At 36.9% G+C, this 21948-nt stretch overlaps 1 protein-coding gene across 2 annotated transcripts in view; it reads right to left on the reverse strand.

Moving 5' to 3' along the window:
• CDH12 (cadherin 12) overlaps positions 1–21948 on the reverse strand; it is a gene marked incomplete at both ends in the record, with an annotated part of 169988 nt that overhangs the window by 70596 nt on the left and 77444 nt on the right. The window contains 2 exons of one of the 2 annotated variants that reach the window (XM_080340279.1): positions 5811–5978; positions 14384–14503. In XM_080340279.1, the coding sequence (XP_080196405.1) occupies positions 5811–5978; positions 14384–14503 (288 nt within the window). The remainder of the gene's footprint in view (positions 1–5810; positions 5979–14383; positions 14504–21948) is intronic. The other variant, XM_080340280.1, reaches the window with a different exon arrangement.

Genomic DNA, 21948 nt, shown 5'->3' on the forward strand with positions numbered 1-21948 from the left:
AATAATTTGCATGTGCTTTTATTGCTTGGCATATATGAGTTTATTTCTCTAAATTGCTTTCACAGTCACTCTGTCATCACTGAACAAAAGAAAGAGACAGGAAAACTGAAGCACAATCACCTTACAAAATATGAATCAACAACTTCACTTAATTGCTTTGATTCCATAAAGTGTAATTTATACCAACTAATTATACAGTTTTTGTCATTTAAATGTTGAAGTAAATGTAACCCATCCATCCTTTCTTAAAGCTCATTTAAAGAATTGGAAATAAGCCTCATCTGTCCTTTCAGCTAGCTCAAACTGGTCTAACGCATGATGCATTACATGTTAGTCCATTAATTTCCAGGAAGGTGATGTGCTGAACTGTCTTTTTACTTAACCAGCTATAGTGTGCAGCTTTTATCCACTCTTCTCTATTCAAAGGCAATGTTGTGTTATAAAATATTTTAATTTAATTGCTTCAATATCATTGCTATGATAGGAAAAACACTTCTCTTTTCAGTCTTTTCCTTATTTTTACTGGTTTTGGCAAGAATCAAACTTTGGTATGAAACATTTATTTTAATATTTACAAAAAAGTTCTGTCTTCAACAATGAAACATGCACAGTAATGCAGAAAGTCATTGTACTAATGGAGAGTCAGACAAGACATAAATAAAACACTTCTGGAAATAAATTTCTACTCATGAAATCATTCAGGTTCATTTTTCCTTTTAGTTATAAAGAAAATATCCATTTCTGAAGTGTCTCAGTTTTCTGAAATGTGGGCCAATAGATACCTGCAGGTCAAACAACTCTGACAGAGATATATAATGTTTAGAGGTTTCCCCTTTGTTCCACTCATCATTACTGTGAGACATGCAAGGTGGAAGTTCCCCCACTGAATATGTTCAAAAGCACAAGTTCTAAATAAAAAATTCCATGTTCAGCAGGGTATTCAGTGGTTTTTCATCACTGGATGTTGATATCCCATCTAAATCTGACTGTCTCCTTAAAGGACCCTTGATGAGATGAAGGTGTTCCGTGATACATTTTTTTTGCAAGCTTGTAATGTATTATTTATCAATTTAGCTTCTTCAAAGTATTAATAATGTATGTTCTCCCACTTCTGCTGTGAATTATTTTTTTTTTGGCTTAACTGAGTTGAGCTCAGAAAATAAATATAAACTTTATCCTGTAATATCTTCTTATTTGATAAGGTGATCTATAGCACAGCATCTTCGGTATAAGTACTTCAGGAAACTGTGGTCCTGATTATGTGATGCAAAAACATTTAGTCTGCAGCAATTAGTGTTAAAGGACTTTCAGCCCCTTCTTTCACTTGTCACTTGGACTTCCTGGATTCTTTGACCCATGATGACTAGTGTGATACTGGAGGTCTCAAATCTCAGCAGCAGCGAGGGCTCTTTAGGTCTTGCCAGGCTTGAACTTGACATCTATCTAGACCTGATTTTAGAGGCTTCTTTTTCACACATAAACTAAAATTCTACACAAGTATCCCTTTAACTATGGTAGTCAAACAAATCACAAACTCAATTTCTGGCAAATAGTTACTCTGAACCATTGCAATGTTTTCAAAGAGCAAAACTGAAAAATACAGTTACTATACTAGAAATAAAATTCATACTCAACTTTTTTTCTATCATTTTTTTTTTGTTAACTGTAACTAACCTTGTCTCTGTGAATTTCAGACACATTATACATCATCTCACATACCACTTAAGCAAATTGGACTGACTAAGTAAATCCCCATTGATCAGGATTTTTGCTTTTACTATTTTGATTAAGCAGAAGTCTTTAGTTTACAAGAATATAAACATGTTGCCTGTAACACATTCACTTCCTCCCCCAAAAAAAGAATGCTTCTGGCAACTGTCTGCCTTGATCAAGCTTGTTCTAATACACCAGAGTCCCTATACTGACATTTTAGCTTGCAAGCCATGCTAAATGTTTATTATTTTCAATATCAACAGGAACCTCCAGTTGAGAGTCACTGCTATAATTCAGCTTCTGTGACATTTGATATAATAGAAAGAAAAGGTTTTCAATGCTATTAGCATGCAAATCACAGGGCAAGCTTGGTCTCTTGTGATTTTTCTGGTTTTTTCCTCCTTCATAGCATAACTGGGTAAAGATGTCATAGGTACAGCGCATCCATTAAATGGGACCTTAAGGCTATCTTCTTCAAAAAGGATGATATATTCCATGATTCTTCTGTGTCATGAAAACTGTCTGTCATTGTGTGAAACTTGTGTATTTTTTGCAATGCCATAGTAGATGAAGGCATACAATAAAATAGAAAATTACTAAGGATCCTTACAGTAAAAAAGAAGTAAAATATAAAACTGAAAATCAGATGCAGGAAGGAGCATTAGGCCCAAGGAACTTGCCAGTGCACTGAGTTTTCCAGTTTCTAGGCATTATTTCCTCTTGCCCCTATAGAACCCTTCCAGCAGCAGAGGTTCCAGCTGAAAGGAAAGAGCAAACTGCAGTGGTGGATGATTTAGCAAGCGTTGAGGTTGAGGACAGTAAGAATGTTGGTTCAAAGAGATCCTCCAGGATTATTTGCTTGTTGGCCAGATTTGGAGCATCTCACACGTGTTTTGACAGGAAGTCAGAAAAGGGAAAGAGGTGCCAGTGGTTGTAGTCCGTGTGAGCTCTGACAAAATAAGGTAAGGGACAGGGGTCTTAGGGGTGAAATTTAGGCTGTCAAGTGAAAGCTGAAGTTAAGGACAGTTATAGTAGCATTGCCTGAAATTGTCTCACTATACGTAATCAGGGAGAGAAAGATGAAAAGGCAAAGCTTTAATTGACTACCTGAGAAAACGATGTAAGGAGAAGGGATTAACATTATTGGAAAGAAGGGATTCCTGCTAAAGAATCGGTGTCCATTGAGATGTAAAATTCATTTTGGCTGTAGGAAAAACAGGCTTCAGAAAGTTTAAACACTTTCCTATGGCCATTGTGATTCTAGCTGAATAGTTCAGGAAAAATTTCGGGTGTTGGAAATCACACAATTAAAAAAATGCAAAAGTACACAGTTCACATAAAGGGTACAGTAACTAGAATTCTGCATTCTTCACTGAAGAATGCTACAAAAGGTATTGGTAGTCCAGTAGGAAATACAGAAATGGCAGATCACACAGGATCAAACTAGGGTTCAGTAAAGAGGACAAATAAAAAACCACATTATAAAGCCAAGGGTTACAATGGGAACTAGTATGGATAGCTTTAATGCCTAACACTAGACAAGAATATCAGCACAATATGCATGTTCAAAATCTGTGGAAAATAAGAAAATCAGTCAGGCAGCACAATACCAAGGAGGAAAAAACACAGGAAAGACAAAGTAGACTTTATCAGTGGAGGAATAATGACGGTTGTTAAAGGAAGCTCTAAGTCAAATAAGACTTAAAGAATAGAACAGTATTAACACTAGATGCCAGGAAAATTTTGCAGCAACCATATGAGTTTAAATGTAATATCTGCAGGAGCAAGATTACATGTTGGTTGTACTAGGTTACAAAAAAAAAAAAAAAAAAAAAAAAAAAAAAAAAAAAAAAAAAGTGAAAATAAATAAAACTGAGGGATATTGCTATAAAAATCTCAATGGGATAGCTGAGGCAGTTAAATCATTATGGGTGGTTTAGATGCTATCTAGTGACACCATTTTGAACAGCCACAACAAATGTTAAAAAGCAAGTCAGTAAGGGTAAACAATATAGCTAATAAAAGCAAGAACATATCTGTCAAAAAATGAAGTTATGTCTCAGGGAGGACAGTTGAAAGAATCATAAAATCTACTTTATCTATAAAACCACAGTAAAGAAGAGAAAAAATGAGTTTTAATAAATCTCTGGCAAACAAGCTAATAATAATTGTCTTTTAAAGACATCTGGAGGCAAAAAACTGAAAGGAACTGTGTAAAGTCAACACAAAATTGAGATATAGAAGAAGTGCCCAGAGAAGATAAGATCACAAATGTAAAACCTAATATTTTTTTTTTCTTTCTTTGTGTTCAGCATAGAATACCTGGGGAATTTTTCTATCCTGGAACATTTCTTTATGGGGGACTCATAAGAAGGTTAGATAAGTTATAGAAGCCGTAGTGGAACAAACAGACACAACAGCAACACATCATCGGGATTAGCTGTTACAGGCCAAAGAGCCTGAAGGATGAAATAAGTGGACTATTATGATGTGTGATAACTTGCTTCAAACCACTCTGGCACATGAAGTCTTGGAGGTATTAATACAATGCTGGTTTTTTTTCCATAAAGTTATCCATAGACTTTGAGGGAGCTAAGGATGGATATGACTGACATGCACAGGGCAAAACAGTAGGAGCAGGATTAATGGACTCATGGAGAATATCCCATACTGAAAAAAAACCCCAAACAAATAAACAAAAAACAAACAAACAAACAAACCCAACAAAATAAAAACAACCACACCAAAAAAACCCTGAACACAGCTTTTGTAAAGGTTATATTTTGCAACACTTTCTGAATTCTTTAAAGAGGTCAACATGCAGGTAGACAGGTAGGGATGAATTCAGAACAAATGAGTGGAAGCTGTTGTGTGATATATGATTAATATGTGCACCTCCCTAGTTAGGATATTGCAGGCTTTGAAATCTGTAAGAAAAATCCATTGAGGGTTGTTAAACACAAAGACACCATCTGGACTAAAAACTGGTTAGAAACTAAGGAAATGTTCTGGAGTACTGTTTAGTCTGTTCTTATACATACCCTCTAGATAATAGTGTAAGAGACATAAGGCAGGGCCAGATGGATCTTTGTCTTAACATGGTCATTCTTACATGCCTGCAGAAATACAATATATTTTAATGCTGAGAAAAATAAGAGGAAAAAATTTCTATATGAGAGAAAACTGTGAAGTTTCAGGTGTGGTTTGGTACGTGAGGAGCATTCATAATACATAAAGTGGGATTACAATTCATGTGCAAGAAAAGAGATACAAAGTAAAAGTCTGCCATAATCTTACTGCAAATTCACATGAATATTTTAATATGAATCTGCCTTACTAACAACTTTTAGCTGCTAATTTTTTCAGCATAGTTATCAAGGTATATGCATGATTAGTGTCTGCATTCCAAAGACAGAGAATACATAAAACTTCAGTAAATTTAAGGAGAGCAATAAGTGACAATCCTAGTAATCATACACAAACTATGGAACTCTGTAAATTAGCATACCTCTGAAAAGCCTCATTTAAACTAATTGGTATGAAATGTTATAAATTGTCAGTGCATGATCACTATTTTGAGGCTATGTTTCTAAGGACAGATATAATCTTCTGGGCCAAGACACGTAAAAAAATCTGTTCCTTATTACCATAACGTTTAGCATGAGCCAGTTCTGTCTTTGGTACCTGAAAGTCTCGGGTTATAACCTTTTTTTCATTTGAAGGCTATCATTCAGTTTCTCTTGTGAAAACAGTATTTCCCAAATAATTTTTAAAGTGTAAATGAAATGAACTCTCAGGCTGATGCAGTGTAATTATGTTGTATTTCCTCTTAAATATTAAAAACTCATAGTTTCAAGTTGAGTTTTGTATTACTTAAAAAAAAAAAAAAAAAAACCAAAACAAAACAAACAAACAAAAAACAAACTAAAACAAAACAAAAACAAAACAAACAAACAAAAAAACCCCAGTATATTCAAAGTTTTTTCATCATATCTTGTTCTTCTTCCTGGATCACAATTCCCTATATAAATGATTTTTCACATTAACACTTTCAGTCATGCTTATTTGAAAATTAGTGCATTTGGAATACAACATACTCTTAGGAAATCTGGGTGGGTTGTCATTGACATCCGTGAGAGTAATGTTTACAGTGGTAGTACCAGCTAGTCCTCCCAGTTGTCCTCCCATGTCCTTGGCTTGGATTAGAACTTGATATTGTTCTTTCACTTCTCTATCCATATTTGGCAAAGCTGTTCTTATTACACCTACAAGAAGAAATGACAAAGTACCAGTAAACAAAGGACCGTGATTGTCTGCTGTTACATTTTTATAGAGGATCTCTTAGACGAGCAATGAAACTTCTCCTAAGGGGCTGATAAGAGACAAATTCTCACAGAACCATGCGAATCACTCAGGCTTTTCAAAAGCATGCTCATCAGCTATTCAACCATCCAAAATGACTGCTGTGACTTTTCAACCAGGGCATGAACGGCTGAAAGAAAATGGTGCATTGTTAATAGGGATGTGAATGGTGTGAGCATAGGTTTGCCACATGGGAACTGAAGAACCTTGTTTTATACAGGGTAGGGCAATGCAGGAAGAGGTAGTAATGCATTTCAGAGCCTGCATCTTCAATTGTTTCCAACCAGTCACTTGCCATCACAGTTAAGCTAAAGTATGCCAAGACAATATTCCTTCTGCACAAAATGCCAACAGCATCCTGACTTGTATCAGCAATAATGTGGCCAGCAGGACTAGGGAAGCTAACATCCCCCTGTACTCAGCACTGGTGAGGCCACGTCTCAAATCCTGTGTTCAGTTTTCGGCCCCTCATTACAAGAAAGGCAGCTCAGAGGAGGGCAACAAGGCTGGTTAAGGGTGTGGAGCAAACACCTTATGAGGAGCAGCTGGATGAACTGGGGCTGTTTAGCTTGGACAAAAGGAGACTGAGGGGAGACCTTATCACTGTCTACAACTACCTGAAAGGAGGTTGTTAACAAGGAGAGTGTTGGTCTCTTCTCCCAAGTAGCAAGTGATAGGACAAGAGGAAATGGCCTCAAGTTGTGCCAGGGGAAGTTTAGATTGGATATTAGGAAAAACTTCTTAACTTCTTCACAGATTGTCAGGCATAGGAACAGGCTGCACAGGGAAGTGACTGAGTCAATGATATTCAAGGTCTTTTCCAACCAAAAAGATTCTATGACTTTAATTTTATTTGACAGGTGACACAATTCCTTCTTAGACAATAGACCGCACTATGTTAGTCAGAAATACTGAATAGTTAATTGTTATTGGAAGACTCTTTTCTTTCAGAAAGTTTTTTTCAAAGAAAGTTTTCTGCACACAGATGCAGCAAAAGCTTTAGGAGTTTCCTTAAAGAAATGTAAGTAAAATATGATGTGAAAACATTACCCAAATGACTCTGAATCTTCAGTGATTTGGGGTAGCTGATATCTAAATAGGTATGCCATAATCTTCATTCTCATATGTTAAGAATGTATATGACAAAAGGAAGACATATATAGAGAGAGGTAATATTGATTATAGGATTAGCTGATGAGGTTGCAAAAAGCTACAAGGTTTTGGGCACTCAAGCTTTTCTCTTCAAACCAAATATAGAGAAGAAAATTCATTAATTTGTCAAAATCTTAAAAGTGCATAATCCTATATGTTCAGCTATAATTTGCAGAAAATGGCTGGGTGCAGATTGGTACAGACAGTATGCACAAGTGAAAAATAAACCCATGGGACTTTTTGGGGTGGGAGTGACCCTTTGCAGGACAGCAACAGCACAGAGGGATTCCCCAAGATGCAGGGTGGGGTGTGGGGGCCTGTAGAGCCCCCACGAGGGGGCAGTGTCCACCTTGTCCCATGCACCCCCAAGGGACTGTACTCTCCCTGCGCCTGGGTCCACCCCGCAGTCCCAGGGCAGGCAGGAGGACACTGCACTCTGTAGACCACAGGAAATGACAAATTCCCATCCTCAGGCTGCTCTCATGGATGTACTATGGCCCTTAATGTCTCGACAAATAGATCCCCCCCCTCAATGTCCCCGTCCCAGGCCCCCCAGTAGAACATATGCCTCCTTGCCCTCTGCGGTCACCCATGGCCCTGCCAGAACCCAAGGCCCAGCTTGCTGCAGGCAGATAAGCGGGTTCGACATGTCTTTACAGGTTACCCTGCAAACTGGTAGTCACTTGCCTTAGAGCTTCGTCAGGAAGATGACTCTCCGGGGTTCCTCCATGGGGAGAGGGGCCTTTACTGGATGGGATCTAAGCTTTTGGGGTGAAGGACAGGGCTGAAGGCTGAAGGCAGTGTGGGTGGGTGGCAGGCTGGAGTGTAGCTCCCTGGCAACTAATTTCCAGATGGAAATGCTCCTTGTAGCCCCATAAACCCCTGTACAGAGAGACTAGAGAGTCATGTCCCTTCCCAAAGCCCTTCAGATAAGGCTGTGGCATTACAAGTTGGACTCGATGATCCTTGTAGGTCATTTCCAACTCAGGACATTCTACGACTCTACAATTCCCCTCTAAGTTATTATTGTTTTAGAAAATATTATTTTCTAGCATTAAACCATTTGGGTTTAAAAGCAGTCTTTCCCCTGGCGTTATAATGGGTCTGGAATGATAAGAAACAAGCTTTAAGGGTCATTCTTATATTTAGAGCAACTAACCACTGCCATGTTAACAAGTGAGAATAAGAACAATAAACTCACATTATTTGTTCTGACTCTAGAAATAACTTTGACCTAAATCTGCTATTTCTGGAACCTATTAAAAGTTCCCATTGAATTAAATTGTATAACAATTTCCTTTCTCGCTTCTTGTAACACCGGTGATGATAACGACAAAATTAATAATAACTACTAGTTTCTACCTCAGCATGGCATATACTGTACTGCATAGGTCTGGAATATAACTAGCAAATACTGAAGAACATTTACATACTGCAACACTACACTTTAGAGCTTTTGAACACAATCACTGTTGTTCAGTGTTTTGTATGTACCAGACATAAATATTGAATTGTAAAACTGTAAGAATTTGTTCATATTCATGTGATATCCATGAAAAAATATTTTTTTGTAAATTGGATTAACTTTACTAGGTTTACTAGGTTTCTTTTTTTTTTTTTTCTTTTTGAAATACTTAATCCATATTTTTGCATTGTGAAAACTATGTGTTCCACAGTATTTTACATCATCTCTGGTATGTTCATTCTAAATAGAAATTAATTAAAGACTTCTCTTGTTATACTAACCAAGAAAAAAAAAAAAAGAACAGTAAGTAGAAAAAACTCAATATGAGCAGATAGTAGGTTGTGAGCAGAAGATGCTCTTTACCTGATTGCTATACCTTTTTTAGGTACAACTGAGTGGCTTTCTCAGTTAGAAATATTCCAGAAATGAGGAATTTGCTATCACTCTAGTAGCAAAGTTCCCAGTCACATACTGTTTATTCTTGTCTGGAAGTATAAAGGTATTTTATTTTTTTTTTTTATTTTATTTTTTTTTCCTGTAAAATCCTTTGTCTCCAGAAAAAAAAAAAAAAAAAAAAAAATCAATAAGAATAATTTTCATGTCTAGCAGTTCATAGGCTACCTACTGCATTTCAAAACCATGGAAAAAACAGTGAAAAATACTATTTCTACCAAAATCATCAGTTCACATGGACAGAACAAAGGTGATTTAAAGTTATTTAACTAGCAAAATAGAAAAATAAAATGGAGATAAAAATCCATGGGAAAGAAAGGACTACAAATTTTGGTATTCTAGCTTCAGCTTGACAAAGAACATCCAAACTTTAATTTAAAGGCTTATTATACTGTAGAGGCCCTATTTGCATGTAATTGTGTTCTGAGTGTTTTTTTAAGTCCTTCTGCCATAAGATTTCACAAAAAAGATTGTTCAGCTATAGAACAGTAGTGGTGGTGGTAGTGTTCTGGTGGGTTTTGTTTGGTTAGTTGGTTTTGGTTGGTGGGTTGGTTTGGTTGTTTTATTATTATTATTATTAATATTAATATTATTATTCCATTGTTGTTGTGTTTTGTTTTTTCTTTTTTCTTTGCAAATGTCATCAATATTAAAGGTACAGAAAAGTATGGTCCTGATGAGGCTGCTGAAAATTGAAAATTGTATGGGATCTGGGTGAGAAGATACACTCCACAAAGTTATTGAGCTATAATTCAGCAGGAGATGATCTAATTATGTGGAAGGAAAAATCCAGGTTCCATGAAAAACTTCCTGAATAAATATTAATATTGATACTCCTGCTGATGCCAATTTGGATTTTAAGAATATAAGTGAAGTAAGAATATGGATTAGGATGCTGAGTCTAAGGAAAAAAAATGGAGACATCTAGCCATAAATAAGAATACTTACCTCATAAACCGATCAGAAAATTGGGTGAAAAGAAGTTTGTCAAAAGGATATTTTACAACAGAACATACAGAGGAAAGAGAAGGGAGGTTATCTATCTTAAGAGAACTGTTCTATGTTAAAGAAAACACTTTGAAATCAGAAGAGCAGTTTTATAGCATCAAAAAGTAAACCCCATGTATAAGATTTGAAGACTTAAAATGTGCCAGTCCAACAGCCGCTCTCCAACAGGGACTGCAATGCACTTAATCTTCCTTCAAGAGCAATAAAAGCCAACTTGCCCACTTCCACATAGTTTACTTACCTCCAGACAAAGCACTGCAAAAAATTAGGAGGTCACTAAAGAAGAGGGGTAAATTGTCAACTGTGACATTCAGACCCATAAAAGTTAAAAACTATATAAGTGTACTAGATTCATATCAGAGTAAATGTTTATCCCCTATCAGGAATTGAGAAAAGAGTATGTGTGAACTCATACGTGCCAAACAAAATCCTTATTTCTCATACTAAGTTATAGTCAGTGCTTTCACCATTACCATTTGCAACAAGATGTTGAGGTCAGCTTTTGCATGGCAGAAGCTAAGAGGTAAACAGAATGTTTGGAACCATTTGGAAAGGAATAAAGAGATAAAGTGTTATGATTAAACAATTTTATATATACACATGAGCTGCCTTCTTGAACACTGTGCACTTTCTCATTCTGAGGAGGAATGAGCAGTGTTATAGAATCGCTTCTGTCCTGGTTTTGTTAATAAACAAGTTTCTCTTTTAGTGAATTTGCCTGTCAGCTAAAGCCTTCATATTAGCTTCATTTTCCTGGAGAATCAGATACAGGTTTTGGTAAACCTAGCAAAGAAATGCAAACTTTTGATAAGGACAGATGGACATCTCGCGAGAGGGGCAACAAGAAACCAGTGACCAAGAAATTGACCAATGGTGTATAACATTCCATTTACGTGAATATTTCATATAAAAGTGGGAGATCACGAGGATCTCGTCCCTTTTTTCCCTTTTTCCTTATGGCCGACATTAGGAGAGGACCTTGCTAGTCGTCCCTGCGAACTGAGGCCTAGTGACAGACTGAATTCAGCTCGGGTTGGCTGCAGAGTCCAATCCAGGACTTTGGTTGCCGGCTCTGCAGTTGCTGAGATTTTCAAGATTGGTTTTGTATATTTTGTATTATTTTCTCTATTCTTATTAGTAGCATTAGTAAAACATCTTTAATTTTTTTCCAACTCTCTTCTCTCTGTCCTTCTTTCCCTCCCAATTGCCTCTCCTTAGTGGGAAGCGGGGAGAGGAAGGGGCAAAAGGGGGAAGTGGGGAGGAGAGGAGGTTAATAATACATCTGCCAGGGTTTTATTGTCACCCCGCAGTCTAAACCCTCGACACTTCTGTTTAAAGAAATCTGCAATCTAGAAAAGAGGCAACTGTAGGATAACCTAGGTTTATAAGGTCATGGGGAACTAATAAATAAGAATTAGCTGTTCGCTGTCTCATGAAATGTAAGTGTGAGGTATAAAATAAGTTAAGAGATGTCATGTTCCAAATAAGTAAGGGAAACTGGCTCTTCACCCCAAAAAACCCCAAACAAATAAAAAACTAAAAACAAACAAACAAACAAAAAACCACACCAAAAAACCCTCACACTTTTGCTGTGCAATTTCTAGTCACTGGATGTGCAGATACTGTGCTACTGGACAAGTCAGCTCTACTGGACAGTAGACAAGGTATGGAGAGGAAATATTTTAAGAGTTTTAGTTACATGGACGCCGCTCATCACCCAGGAACTTTGTAAGAATAAGTTGTTGAAGAATACAAGGGTATTCAAGGGGTGCATCACTGAACATTTTACCACCAAGGCACAACTGAGTAACTCATTAAAGATATTAATAGACAGATGTAGAAACACTGGGTCCATATGATGCTCCAGGGCTAGAAGGGTGCAGGCCATCACCCATGGTCCACTCACTGCTCACTACTGAGTAATAGATGAGAGCATGTGATACAGCAATTCGAAGTGCCACAGTAAAAAACGTTCTTCTTCAGGAGCTATATATTTTTTTTTTTTTTTTTCCCTTGGGAAACTTACACTAAAACTCCAATTGTGGCTTCAGTAAAAGTTTTTCTTGCCACTGAGCTCCTCCTCATTCTTTAGAAGACTGAAATAAAAAATCTAAGTATAAAGGTAAATATTTTTATTCCCCCGGACACTTGAAGAAGTCTCATTTCAGTTTGGAAAGTAAAGCTGCTCACTGCAAATCGCAATACAATCTCCTGCTAAATGGAGCATGTGACAAAGCAATGTGCCTATTGGAGATAGTGCACTAACAACCTTAAGAGGCTCTCACTCCCAAACTATTGATTGATGAGGGATAAAAGCTCTTTAACACACAATCTGACATTCAAGTACAGCTTCTTTGGAAGGAGAAGCTCTCTGCTGAAAGAAGCATATGGACAACTATCTCTGTAACACATTCAGGATGGCACAATGCATGGCATTCAGCATGTAGACTACTGGCTCCTGAACTAAATTTCTAAATATAGAAACAAGAATGACATATAGAAATATAGGAGAAGATACCTTATTAACATGTCTACCAACCTCCCAAATACTTCAGTTTCTTTAAAGATATTATCCTCTTCTGCTCAAATATCCAGTAATCCAAGAATAACACACTATGCCCCAGGAAAATAGGAGGGCAAGAGATGATCAGCTGTTCCACAGTCCCAATTTAGCTCTACATAGCTAAACAATCATTGTTAGAGAATTTCTGACTGTAAGTTCAACAAGTAAAAAATTCTGTGAAAAAATAATGTAGACTCAAGATACAAAACTGAATTACCAGAAGAAAATAGGATGGTGGTAGCAGATAAAGATTTAGCTATAGAGAAATGGTAAAGCAAAAAAAAATGTTATTCAATGGATACATATTTTAGATATTGCAGGACTGATTGGAGGAACAGGGAATAGAGTGCAATGTCAGCAAGTTTGCTGATGACACAAAACTGGGAGGAGTGGTTGACACACCAGAAGTCTGTTCTTCCATCCAGCGAGACCTAGACAGACTGGAAAGTTGGGCGGGGAAAAATTTAACAAAATATAACAAGGAAAAGTGTAGAGTCTTACATATGGGCAAGAACAACCCCAGGTTCCAGTATAAGTTGGCGAATGACCTTTTAGAGAGCAGTGTAGGGGAAAGGGACCTGGGGGTCCTGGTGGACAACAGGATGACCATGAGCCAGCACTGTACCCTTCTGGCCAAGAAGGCCAATGGCAGCCTGGGTTGTATTAGAAAGGAGGTGATTCGTAGATCGAGAGAGGTTCTCCTTCCTCTCTACTCTGCCCTGGTGAGACCACACCTAGAATATGTTCTGGGCCCCCTCCTTCAAGAAGGACAGGGAACTGTAGGAGAGAGTCCAGTGCAAGGGAACAAAGATGATTAAGAGAGCGGAGCATCTCCTTTATGAGGAAAGGCTGAGGGAGCTGGGTTTCTTTAGTTTGGAGGAGACTGAGGGGGGACCTCATTCATGTTTATAAATATGTAAAGGGTGAGTGTCACGAGGATGGAGCCAGGCTCTTCTCAGTGACAACCAATGATAAGACAAGGGGCAATGGGTACAAACTGGGACACAGGAGGTTCCACTTGAATATGAGAAGAAACTTCTTCATGGTGAGGTTGACAGAACACTGGAACAGGCTGCCCAGGGAGGTTGTGGAGTCTCCTTCTCTGGAGACATTCAAAACCCACCTGGACACATTCCTGTGTAACCTGATCTAGGTGTTCCTGCGTCAGTGGGGGGATTGGAGTAGATGATCTTTCGAGGTCACTTTCAATCCCTAATATTCTGTGATTCTGTGTTAATCTCCAACAGACTTACTTATTTGAAGATGTTGAATGACAGTTTATCATTTTTGTGTTTCAAAACACCATGAAAATTTGACTCATCAGAGAAACAGCTTAATTTTAGAGCACTGCAGAAGTTAATGCCCCATTACTCAATAAATTATAATACTATTATCTTGTTAGTATTTGCAATAAATAATATTTCATTATCTTGTTATGAAACATCTTTCAAGGTCCCTTCTGATCCCTAACATTCTGTGATTCTTTTGTTTCTATAGCAGATTGTAATCCATTCAAAAAACAGTTGATATTCAGAAATGAATCATGTGCAAAGTTAGTCTAGTGGCTTTTGGGCATATCAGCCCAGTCTGTATTTATTCATTGATACTGGCCACACAAATCAAAATGCAAAGTTTAAATCTTCAACCATTGGTGATAAATTATTTACCTGTCTTCGGATCAATGGAGAAATATGGTTGCCCCTGAAGAATGCTGTAAACCACTCTAGCACTGTTTCCATAAGTGGGATCATCAGCATCTGTTGCCTTTACTTGAAGCACATATGCACCTGCAAAGAAGCAGAGGTAATCACATTTTCAATATAAAGCAGCAATCAGGGATATTTCAGGCACATTTGTCCTTTTGCTAGTGGATTCTGTTGTAATCTTTGTTCCACTGGAAAAAAAAAAAAAAAGCAAAAAAAAAAAAGCAGGAATAAAACAGTCAATTATTGAGCTTATTGAGCTCCACACTAGCAACCATCTAGGTAATACATCTAGGTAATAGCTGAGGCATAACAGGAAGGAAAGGCGAAGGAGCTCACCATCAGAAGATATTTATAAACAGTTCATGACGTATGTATTATTTAGAAAAACTTTTTACCCCACACATATAGAATGGAGGCTTAGGGAAGCACAATACTAGATTTTGAAAAAAAGATTATGCCTCACAATTTTGTGAAAAAGTTGACAACTGTGAAAGTAAACCATGTGAGTTGCCTTTTAAACAAGTATCTGGTCAAGCAGCTCCTGAATTTGGCAGTGAATTAACCTCAAAGTACCTTAAAAAAACTATACTACAGTCTCCTAAAGGTAGAATTTTCATTCTCATTGCAGAATGAAATTAGGTGTTTGGTTCAGCCAGTTGTCTTCAGAATCCAGACTTGATTGTTCCCTTTCCAATAGAGCTGAATACGAAACAAAAATACTGTGGAGGAAGAACTTGATACTCTATTTTCAGCCATTGTTAGAGTCCAGACCTAGTGCAGTTTGACTTACATACCAACATAAAGGGGACCCATGTCATGGAGCAAAAGAAATGCACAAGAAGACAGAAAATTCACTTTAAATGCAATAGCCTTGCAGAAATGTTTTGTGCCTCTTACTGGTCGCGAAGCAGTTTACCTGCATTTCCCCACTGCCCCGTAATGAAAAGAGTGTTCAAACTATAGTCTTCAGCAAAATAAATGGCCACATATTTAGGCTTTCCCATCAGCTTTGAAGAATTAATAGTTTCCTATGATCTTAGGTAGAAATGAATGTTTGAATTTGCAATGCTGATTTGAAGTGAGAGGGCTAAGACAAACTACAGGAGAAACAGCACGGAGAGGAGAGTTATCTGCACCATTTTTGTTTTAAGAAATGTTTTGCATTTGCAGGTTGTCTGACATTTTTTAATAATATCCATGGAATACTGCAAGCTCTTCAAGACTGCTACTTTTCTGTAATGAAAACTGGCAAGTTTCAAAAGATGTTCACAGTCTAAAATTAACCTTAATGGACTTGTCAAAGTTTATTTGTGGGAGTGTCTCACTGAGAGATGTTCTGTGTAAATGGTCTTACAGCATAGGAAAGTAACTCATAACAAAGAACGTAGCTGCTTACGGACTTTTTTTTTTTTTTTTTTTTTCAGTGTGTGTCTCCCTGCATCTCTCCATATGAAGACTGTTAGTGATGCTAAAAGGTTTGGAATTAACATTGTAAAAATATTTGCTGCATGATGGTCAATCATACAAGACTGCTCCTGCTACTGCTGTTTATTGAACAATAGAGAATGAAAAGGTATTCCAAACCATATTCATTTTATTTCATGAAGAAGACACAGAAATATAAATGCCATTTCACTTACAGTCACTTTTTAAAGTCAATAGACAGATCGTGTTTTTAGGCTGAAGGCAAGTTTCACTAAGTCAGCTTCTAAAAGAAAGAAAATATTAGCAATGAATAAATGAATGAAAATAAACCATTGAGATGGATTCAGTTAGCATAATAGCCTGAGGTTACTCTCTTGATTTTCTGGATGTGAAAGGTGGGGAATGATATGTGTCAGAGAAGACCAAAGTCCAGTTTCAGTATAACAATTGCAGAAGCAGTGCATCCTCAAACACTTACGCTTTTCTTTACATAACACATGACCATAACTGACTATACATTAAATAACTTAGACAAGCCCAGATGGAGGAATACATTTTCCTCCGGGAATGACACACAGAAGCTATCTAATACCTGTAAAGCACTTGCTGGCTTCCATCTGTCCCTGCCTATAAGGAATACCTTTGTAATAGGATCTTCCATTTTCAGCCCTGTTTTCTGCTCCAGAAATTCAGGGAGCTACTGTAATAACTTAGTTCTACTCCAGTGACCAAGACGGAGAAGGAAATAGTAACTTTTAAATTTTCTTCTTTCTTCCCTTGAAAAATAGAAGTTCACTGTATGTTCTACCTTTGGGCCCTTACTGTTGTGGAAGAAAAAGGAAGATCTGTTCCTTCTGCAGCAATTACATTGACAAAACATGTCATGTTCACTCACCGTACAGTACAACTTCCCATCCTTGTATACACACTATTGTCTTCCTTTATTGCTACAGTATCTCACTACCTTTCTAATCTAAAAAATTTAGTCTAGCTTTTCCATTGGAAAGAAATGTTAACTTCTAACATAGTTGCTGCCTTCTTTCCTCCCTACCAAATTGTTCTGTCTTTTACTATGTTCTGACCTTAGACTGGTGAGGCTTGCAATGCTCTGAAGTGGTGGAGCAAAGCATCAGATTACTAGATGCTGAGGTCTGAGCTGGAACTGGGTGACTGAGAGCTCTGGCTCACAAGTGTGCTGGTTCAGGACTGTTTTAAGACAACAGCCTGCACTTTTTCAAAAAAAAGGCAGTGCTGTCACACATTCTGAAGATATGTCTTGGATCAGGACTCATGTTTCCACTGCCACACTGGTTGCTACTTCAGGGAGCTGATTTCAGTTTGTCTTCTGAGTATGAATCAACAAAATTTTGTCATGATGTTACTGAGACCTTTGCTTTGGATCTTGAAAAAAGTAACATTTTCCATAAGAGAACAGGATAGGCAGACCAAGATTTACAAATGCAAGAGAAGAAAGTTAAGCTTCAGAATACATGTACTTATTTTCTGAAGGCTGAGCACTGAGAAGACCTACCAAAGCTCAGGATTTAAAATCTAATGTTTCTGGAAATCTAGCCACAATACCTGCCTTCTCACAGATTATCAACAGAGAGCTTGCAAATGACATAGTAAAGATCTCTCCAACACTAGAGACTATCTGATAGAAACAGCAGTGGCCATCACCTCAAGAAGGCAAATCACATCTCTTAGTACTGACTGTTCACATCAACTAACTTTGGACAACAAATATAGACAGTTAAAAAGCTCTTATAGTTGGGCAATGAGGAAAATCTCATGTTACGTTATTAATACTTTTGCAGTACTTTTGGACTTCAGCATATATCATCTTTATGAATTTTGCTTCACTGCACCTCACTTGTAAATTGATAACAACACATAAGCATATATACCAGCTCTTTTAGAAAATAATTCTTAATATTGTACTGATCATAAGATTTGAAATCAACATTAACTGATACATTGAAGATGCAATGAGACAAAATAAATCATAAATGTGATTTTATTTTAAGGGAATTATTAAAGAACAAAGCATTGTGACTGTTATATACTTAAACTACTGGTTAAAAACCAATGCTTATTTTCTATCCATTTCGGTTACAGTTCTGCACCTGTATTTATCACTGTCAGAGATTTTCTTTTAATCCTTAGAACCCCAGCTCAGGAAAAAATAATTACAGTGTACTTTGAAAGGGACTGTAAGATATGATATTTTGCTGTCATATTCAGAAGGCAGATATAGCTCTGGTAAGGCTTGTGCAAAAAAATGCTGCTTTTTTCTTATGGAAACATATATATTTTAAGAACTTTTTACCTTTGTATGAATGGTGTGATTTATTCATTTATTTGTAGAATTATAAATAAATAGCAACTCATTTATAGACTGATTTACTCCACCCAGATGGACCTGGACAGGCTAGAGAAGTGGGACGGTACGAACCTCCTGAAGTTCAACAAGGCCAAGTACAAGGTCCTGAACATGGGTCAGGGCAATCTCAAACACAGATACAGGCTGGACAATGAGTGGATTGACAGAAGTCCAGTGGAGATGGACTTGGTGGTATTGTTGGATGAAAAGCTGAATATGAGCCTTCAGTGTGCACTTGCACCCTAGAAAGCCAATCACATCCTAGGCTACATCGAAAGAAGTGAGACCAGCAAATTGAGAGAAGTGATTCTCCCCCTATACTTCACTCTCTTGAGACCTCACCTGGAGTACTGTGTTCAGCTCTGGGGCCTACAGCATATGAAGGACATGTATCTGTTTGAGCAGGTTCAGAGGAAGGCCATGAAGATGACCAGAAAAAGGACTGGACCACTTCTTGTATGAGGACAGGCTGAGAGAGTTGGGGTTGTTTAGCCTAGAGAAGGCTCCAGGGAGACCATACAGCAGACTTCCAGTACTTAAAGGGGGCCTACCAGAAAGACAGGAAGGGACCCTTATCAAGGAGCGTAATTATAGGATAAGGAATAACGGTTTTAAACTGAAAGAGGGTACATTCAGATAATATATATTAGGAAAAAAATCTTTACTGAACGTGGTGAGACACTGGAACAGGCTAGCCAGGAGAAGCTGTGGATGCCCCATCACTGGAGGTGTTGAAGGCCAGGTTGGATGCGGTTTTGAGCAACCCAATCTAGCGAAAGGTGATCCAGCCCATGGCAGGGGATTTGGAACTAGATGATCTTTAAGGTTCCTTCCAACCCAACCCATTCTATGATTCTGTGATTTATGATGGAATACAGGGATTGACAACAATTCAGGATAAGAAAAGCTTTACAAAGTATACTAAATTAACACAAATGAAGAACTACTGACTCTATGTTCATTAGCTTCACTTAAGCTCCAACAGGTTTAAGTAAGAAATGCTCAACTAAAATTTTCAAGCAATCTTAATATTTCTTGTTATAATGTAAGTATTCACATATATTTAAGATGTTGACATGTAAAGTATTGAATGTGTTATTTGAAATATTTTTAATAAGCCAAGTTGGCAATTTTTCATAAATGTAATCTATAGAGTGTCTCAGGAGACTGGAACAACAGATAACAGTAAACATGTTTATCTCGTTTTGCATATTCATAGCAAAGATACTGTAGCTGAGAATGGATTTTGGAGCTCATCCCCTATTCCATCATTTGTTTCCTAAGCCCTAGCAACAGCATCTTAAAACCAATCAATATTCTTTTTACATAGCAGTGACCAGCTCCCCTTCTTTCCAAATGCACTATGACCAGCAAGTGGTTCCTGCTACCCCACCAGCAGCAGCTTCCTCCAAATCAGAAATGATTTGCCAAAACCAAGATTTACTGAAAAAAGTGTGAGCCAGAATGAGTGCTTTCATGATGATTCTTACAGTGGAGTTTATGTAAACTGTCGTTAGACTTCTACCATGTTGGCATCTACACTCACACTGGGCATCTGCAGCTCACTTCGCTGGGCATAGGAAGCCTGGCAGCAATGGTCTGCATGTTCCAGTGATGCACAGGTAGGCATGTGAAACACCACAGCTGAATCTGTATCTATGTCTAAGTTCTCATGCAAAAATGTGATGTAACAAGGTGAAAGAAGTAGACAGCAGCCAACAGCCTGCTTGAAAATTCTGCTATCCACATAGCTGCCTGGCAATCCCTGCACAGAGCAATTTGTAGTTGTCTAAAAATACTAGTTTATATATTCTTATGTACATGCCCCCGGTAATTCAACCTTATTACACCAAAAAAAAAGAATAGCTGATTTACAAACTAAGTTTTATTAAGGCAGACATTTGAAGTAATATTATAGCCTGATAAACCGCAGGCACTGAAAATGAAAAATAATCTATTTCACTGTGATAGCAGTTTCAACCATATTAATGCATCTGTCAGATCTCTTACAACAAATAGATAATATGTACAGCTTATATTTTTATGAGAGGGTAGGTATGTTTCTTTCAATGTGCCTCCAGTTATTTACCAACTTAAATACATACCAAATGTTCTAAACAGTTTTTCTGAAATTAACTTCTAATACTTTCAGTATTATCAAGCATTACCCATTATATCTAACAAGCTTTCTATTTTATTGCAAAATATAAAACCAATATACTTTTAAAAGCAGACTCTAAAATCTCATTATTTTTCCAGGCAATAATGTAGGACACTGCAGCTATAAATCTTCAATGTACAAAGGTAGTGATGGAGGATCATATTTACTATAGCTGATGATATTTTAATTAAAATACGTGCTTACATTACTACACAGAGTAATCAAATGAAAAAAAAAATACAATAATTAAGTTGCTTAGAAATACCTTGCATAATAGTTAACATTTAAAAATATTTATACTTTTAATTTTTGATGTGTGACCAAAAATACTTCATGTAAGGCATAAAATGCAGAAGAGTGGAATGATGTGCTTAAGCCTTTGTTTATGTTTCAGGAAGAAAAGAAAAATATTGCTAAACCATTCACATGGCTCAAGGAAAGGGTATGGAATTTTAATGAAGATTATATTTTCTTTAAAACAATACACAGTATTGAGGACTAATATGTTGTAAAAAATTATTGTAATCACAGCGAGCATACTGATCTTAATTTTACTCTGGTTTAAGTCCAAAGGCAATCCAGCAATAACTGTAATTAGAATGAAGCCAAAGATCTCTAACTCATTGGTCAAATTGATGAAAATAGCACTAAAAACTTCTCATATTCTATATTAGAATGACTAGAGAGAACTTATATCCTAATAAGAATGTTATTGGATAACTATTTGACTTCTAGAACTATTGCCTTTTTTGTGACAGTCTTTCATTAATGAAAATGCTATTTTGCCAAAATCAAAATAATTTCTGAAAGAAAAGCAGTATTGATTAAATTTCTTCACATCCAAAGAGTACTAAAAAGAAATTTCAGAATTTTCTAATACACTCAGTTTGATATTTTCTAATTGCTTATGAATGACTAGTCAAAATCTGTTAAAAAGTTACTCCAAAATTCAGACTATCCTCAATTTCAAGACAGAACATTTAATTTATTGATTCCTCCCCCCGATTTTTTCTTATAAAAGGCTAAAATATTGATCTTTTTTATTTTTTCAGCCTGGAAATAAATTTCACCATCAGCAAACTGTAGATGGGTTATCTTGCTGGCTATGGAGCTACTGTTGGCTTCCAAAAATAAAGCAGGAAATACTAATTTCTTCTGTTTTGTTCATTGAACAAATGGCATGACCAAGAATTCACAAAACTCAACTGGAAACAGATTTTTTTTTTTTTCACTGTAGAGGATTCGAGGTTAGGAGAATGAGAACAGATTTAATTAGACATGATTCCTGCAAAACTAATGTGTAGTCAATAGAAATGCAAAGATGAAGAAAAAAAAGGAGGTGGCAATGTGTCAAGTCTTTTCTTATTAAGACAATCTTTCACCAGGCTTGTAAATCCCATAAAGTTTGGTAATAAATGCCAAAATTAATTTAAGTGGTGGCAGTACATTATTTTACACAGAAAGTGAGAGGGATGTGCTTTGAGGCTTTGAAGAGACAAGAGAGGGCTGAATGGCAGCAGCAAGGTTTGCAGCTAATTAAAAGGGAAGGGATACTGT

This window comes from Nesoenas mayeri (assembly GCF_963082525.1).
Source record: "Nesoenas mayeri genome assembly, chromosome: 2".
Classification (NCBI taxonomy): domain Eukaryota; kingdom Metazoa; phylum Chordata; class Aves; order Columbiformes; family Columbidae; genus Nesoenas; species Nesoenas mayeri.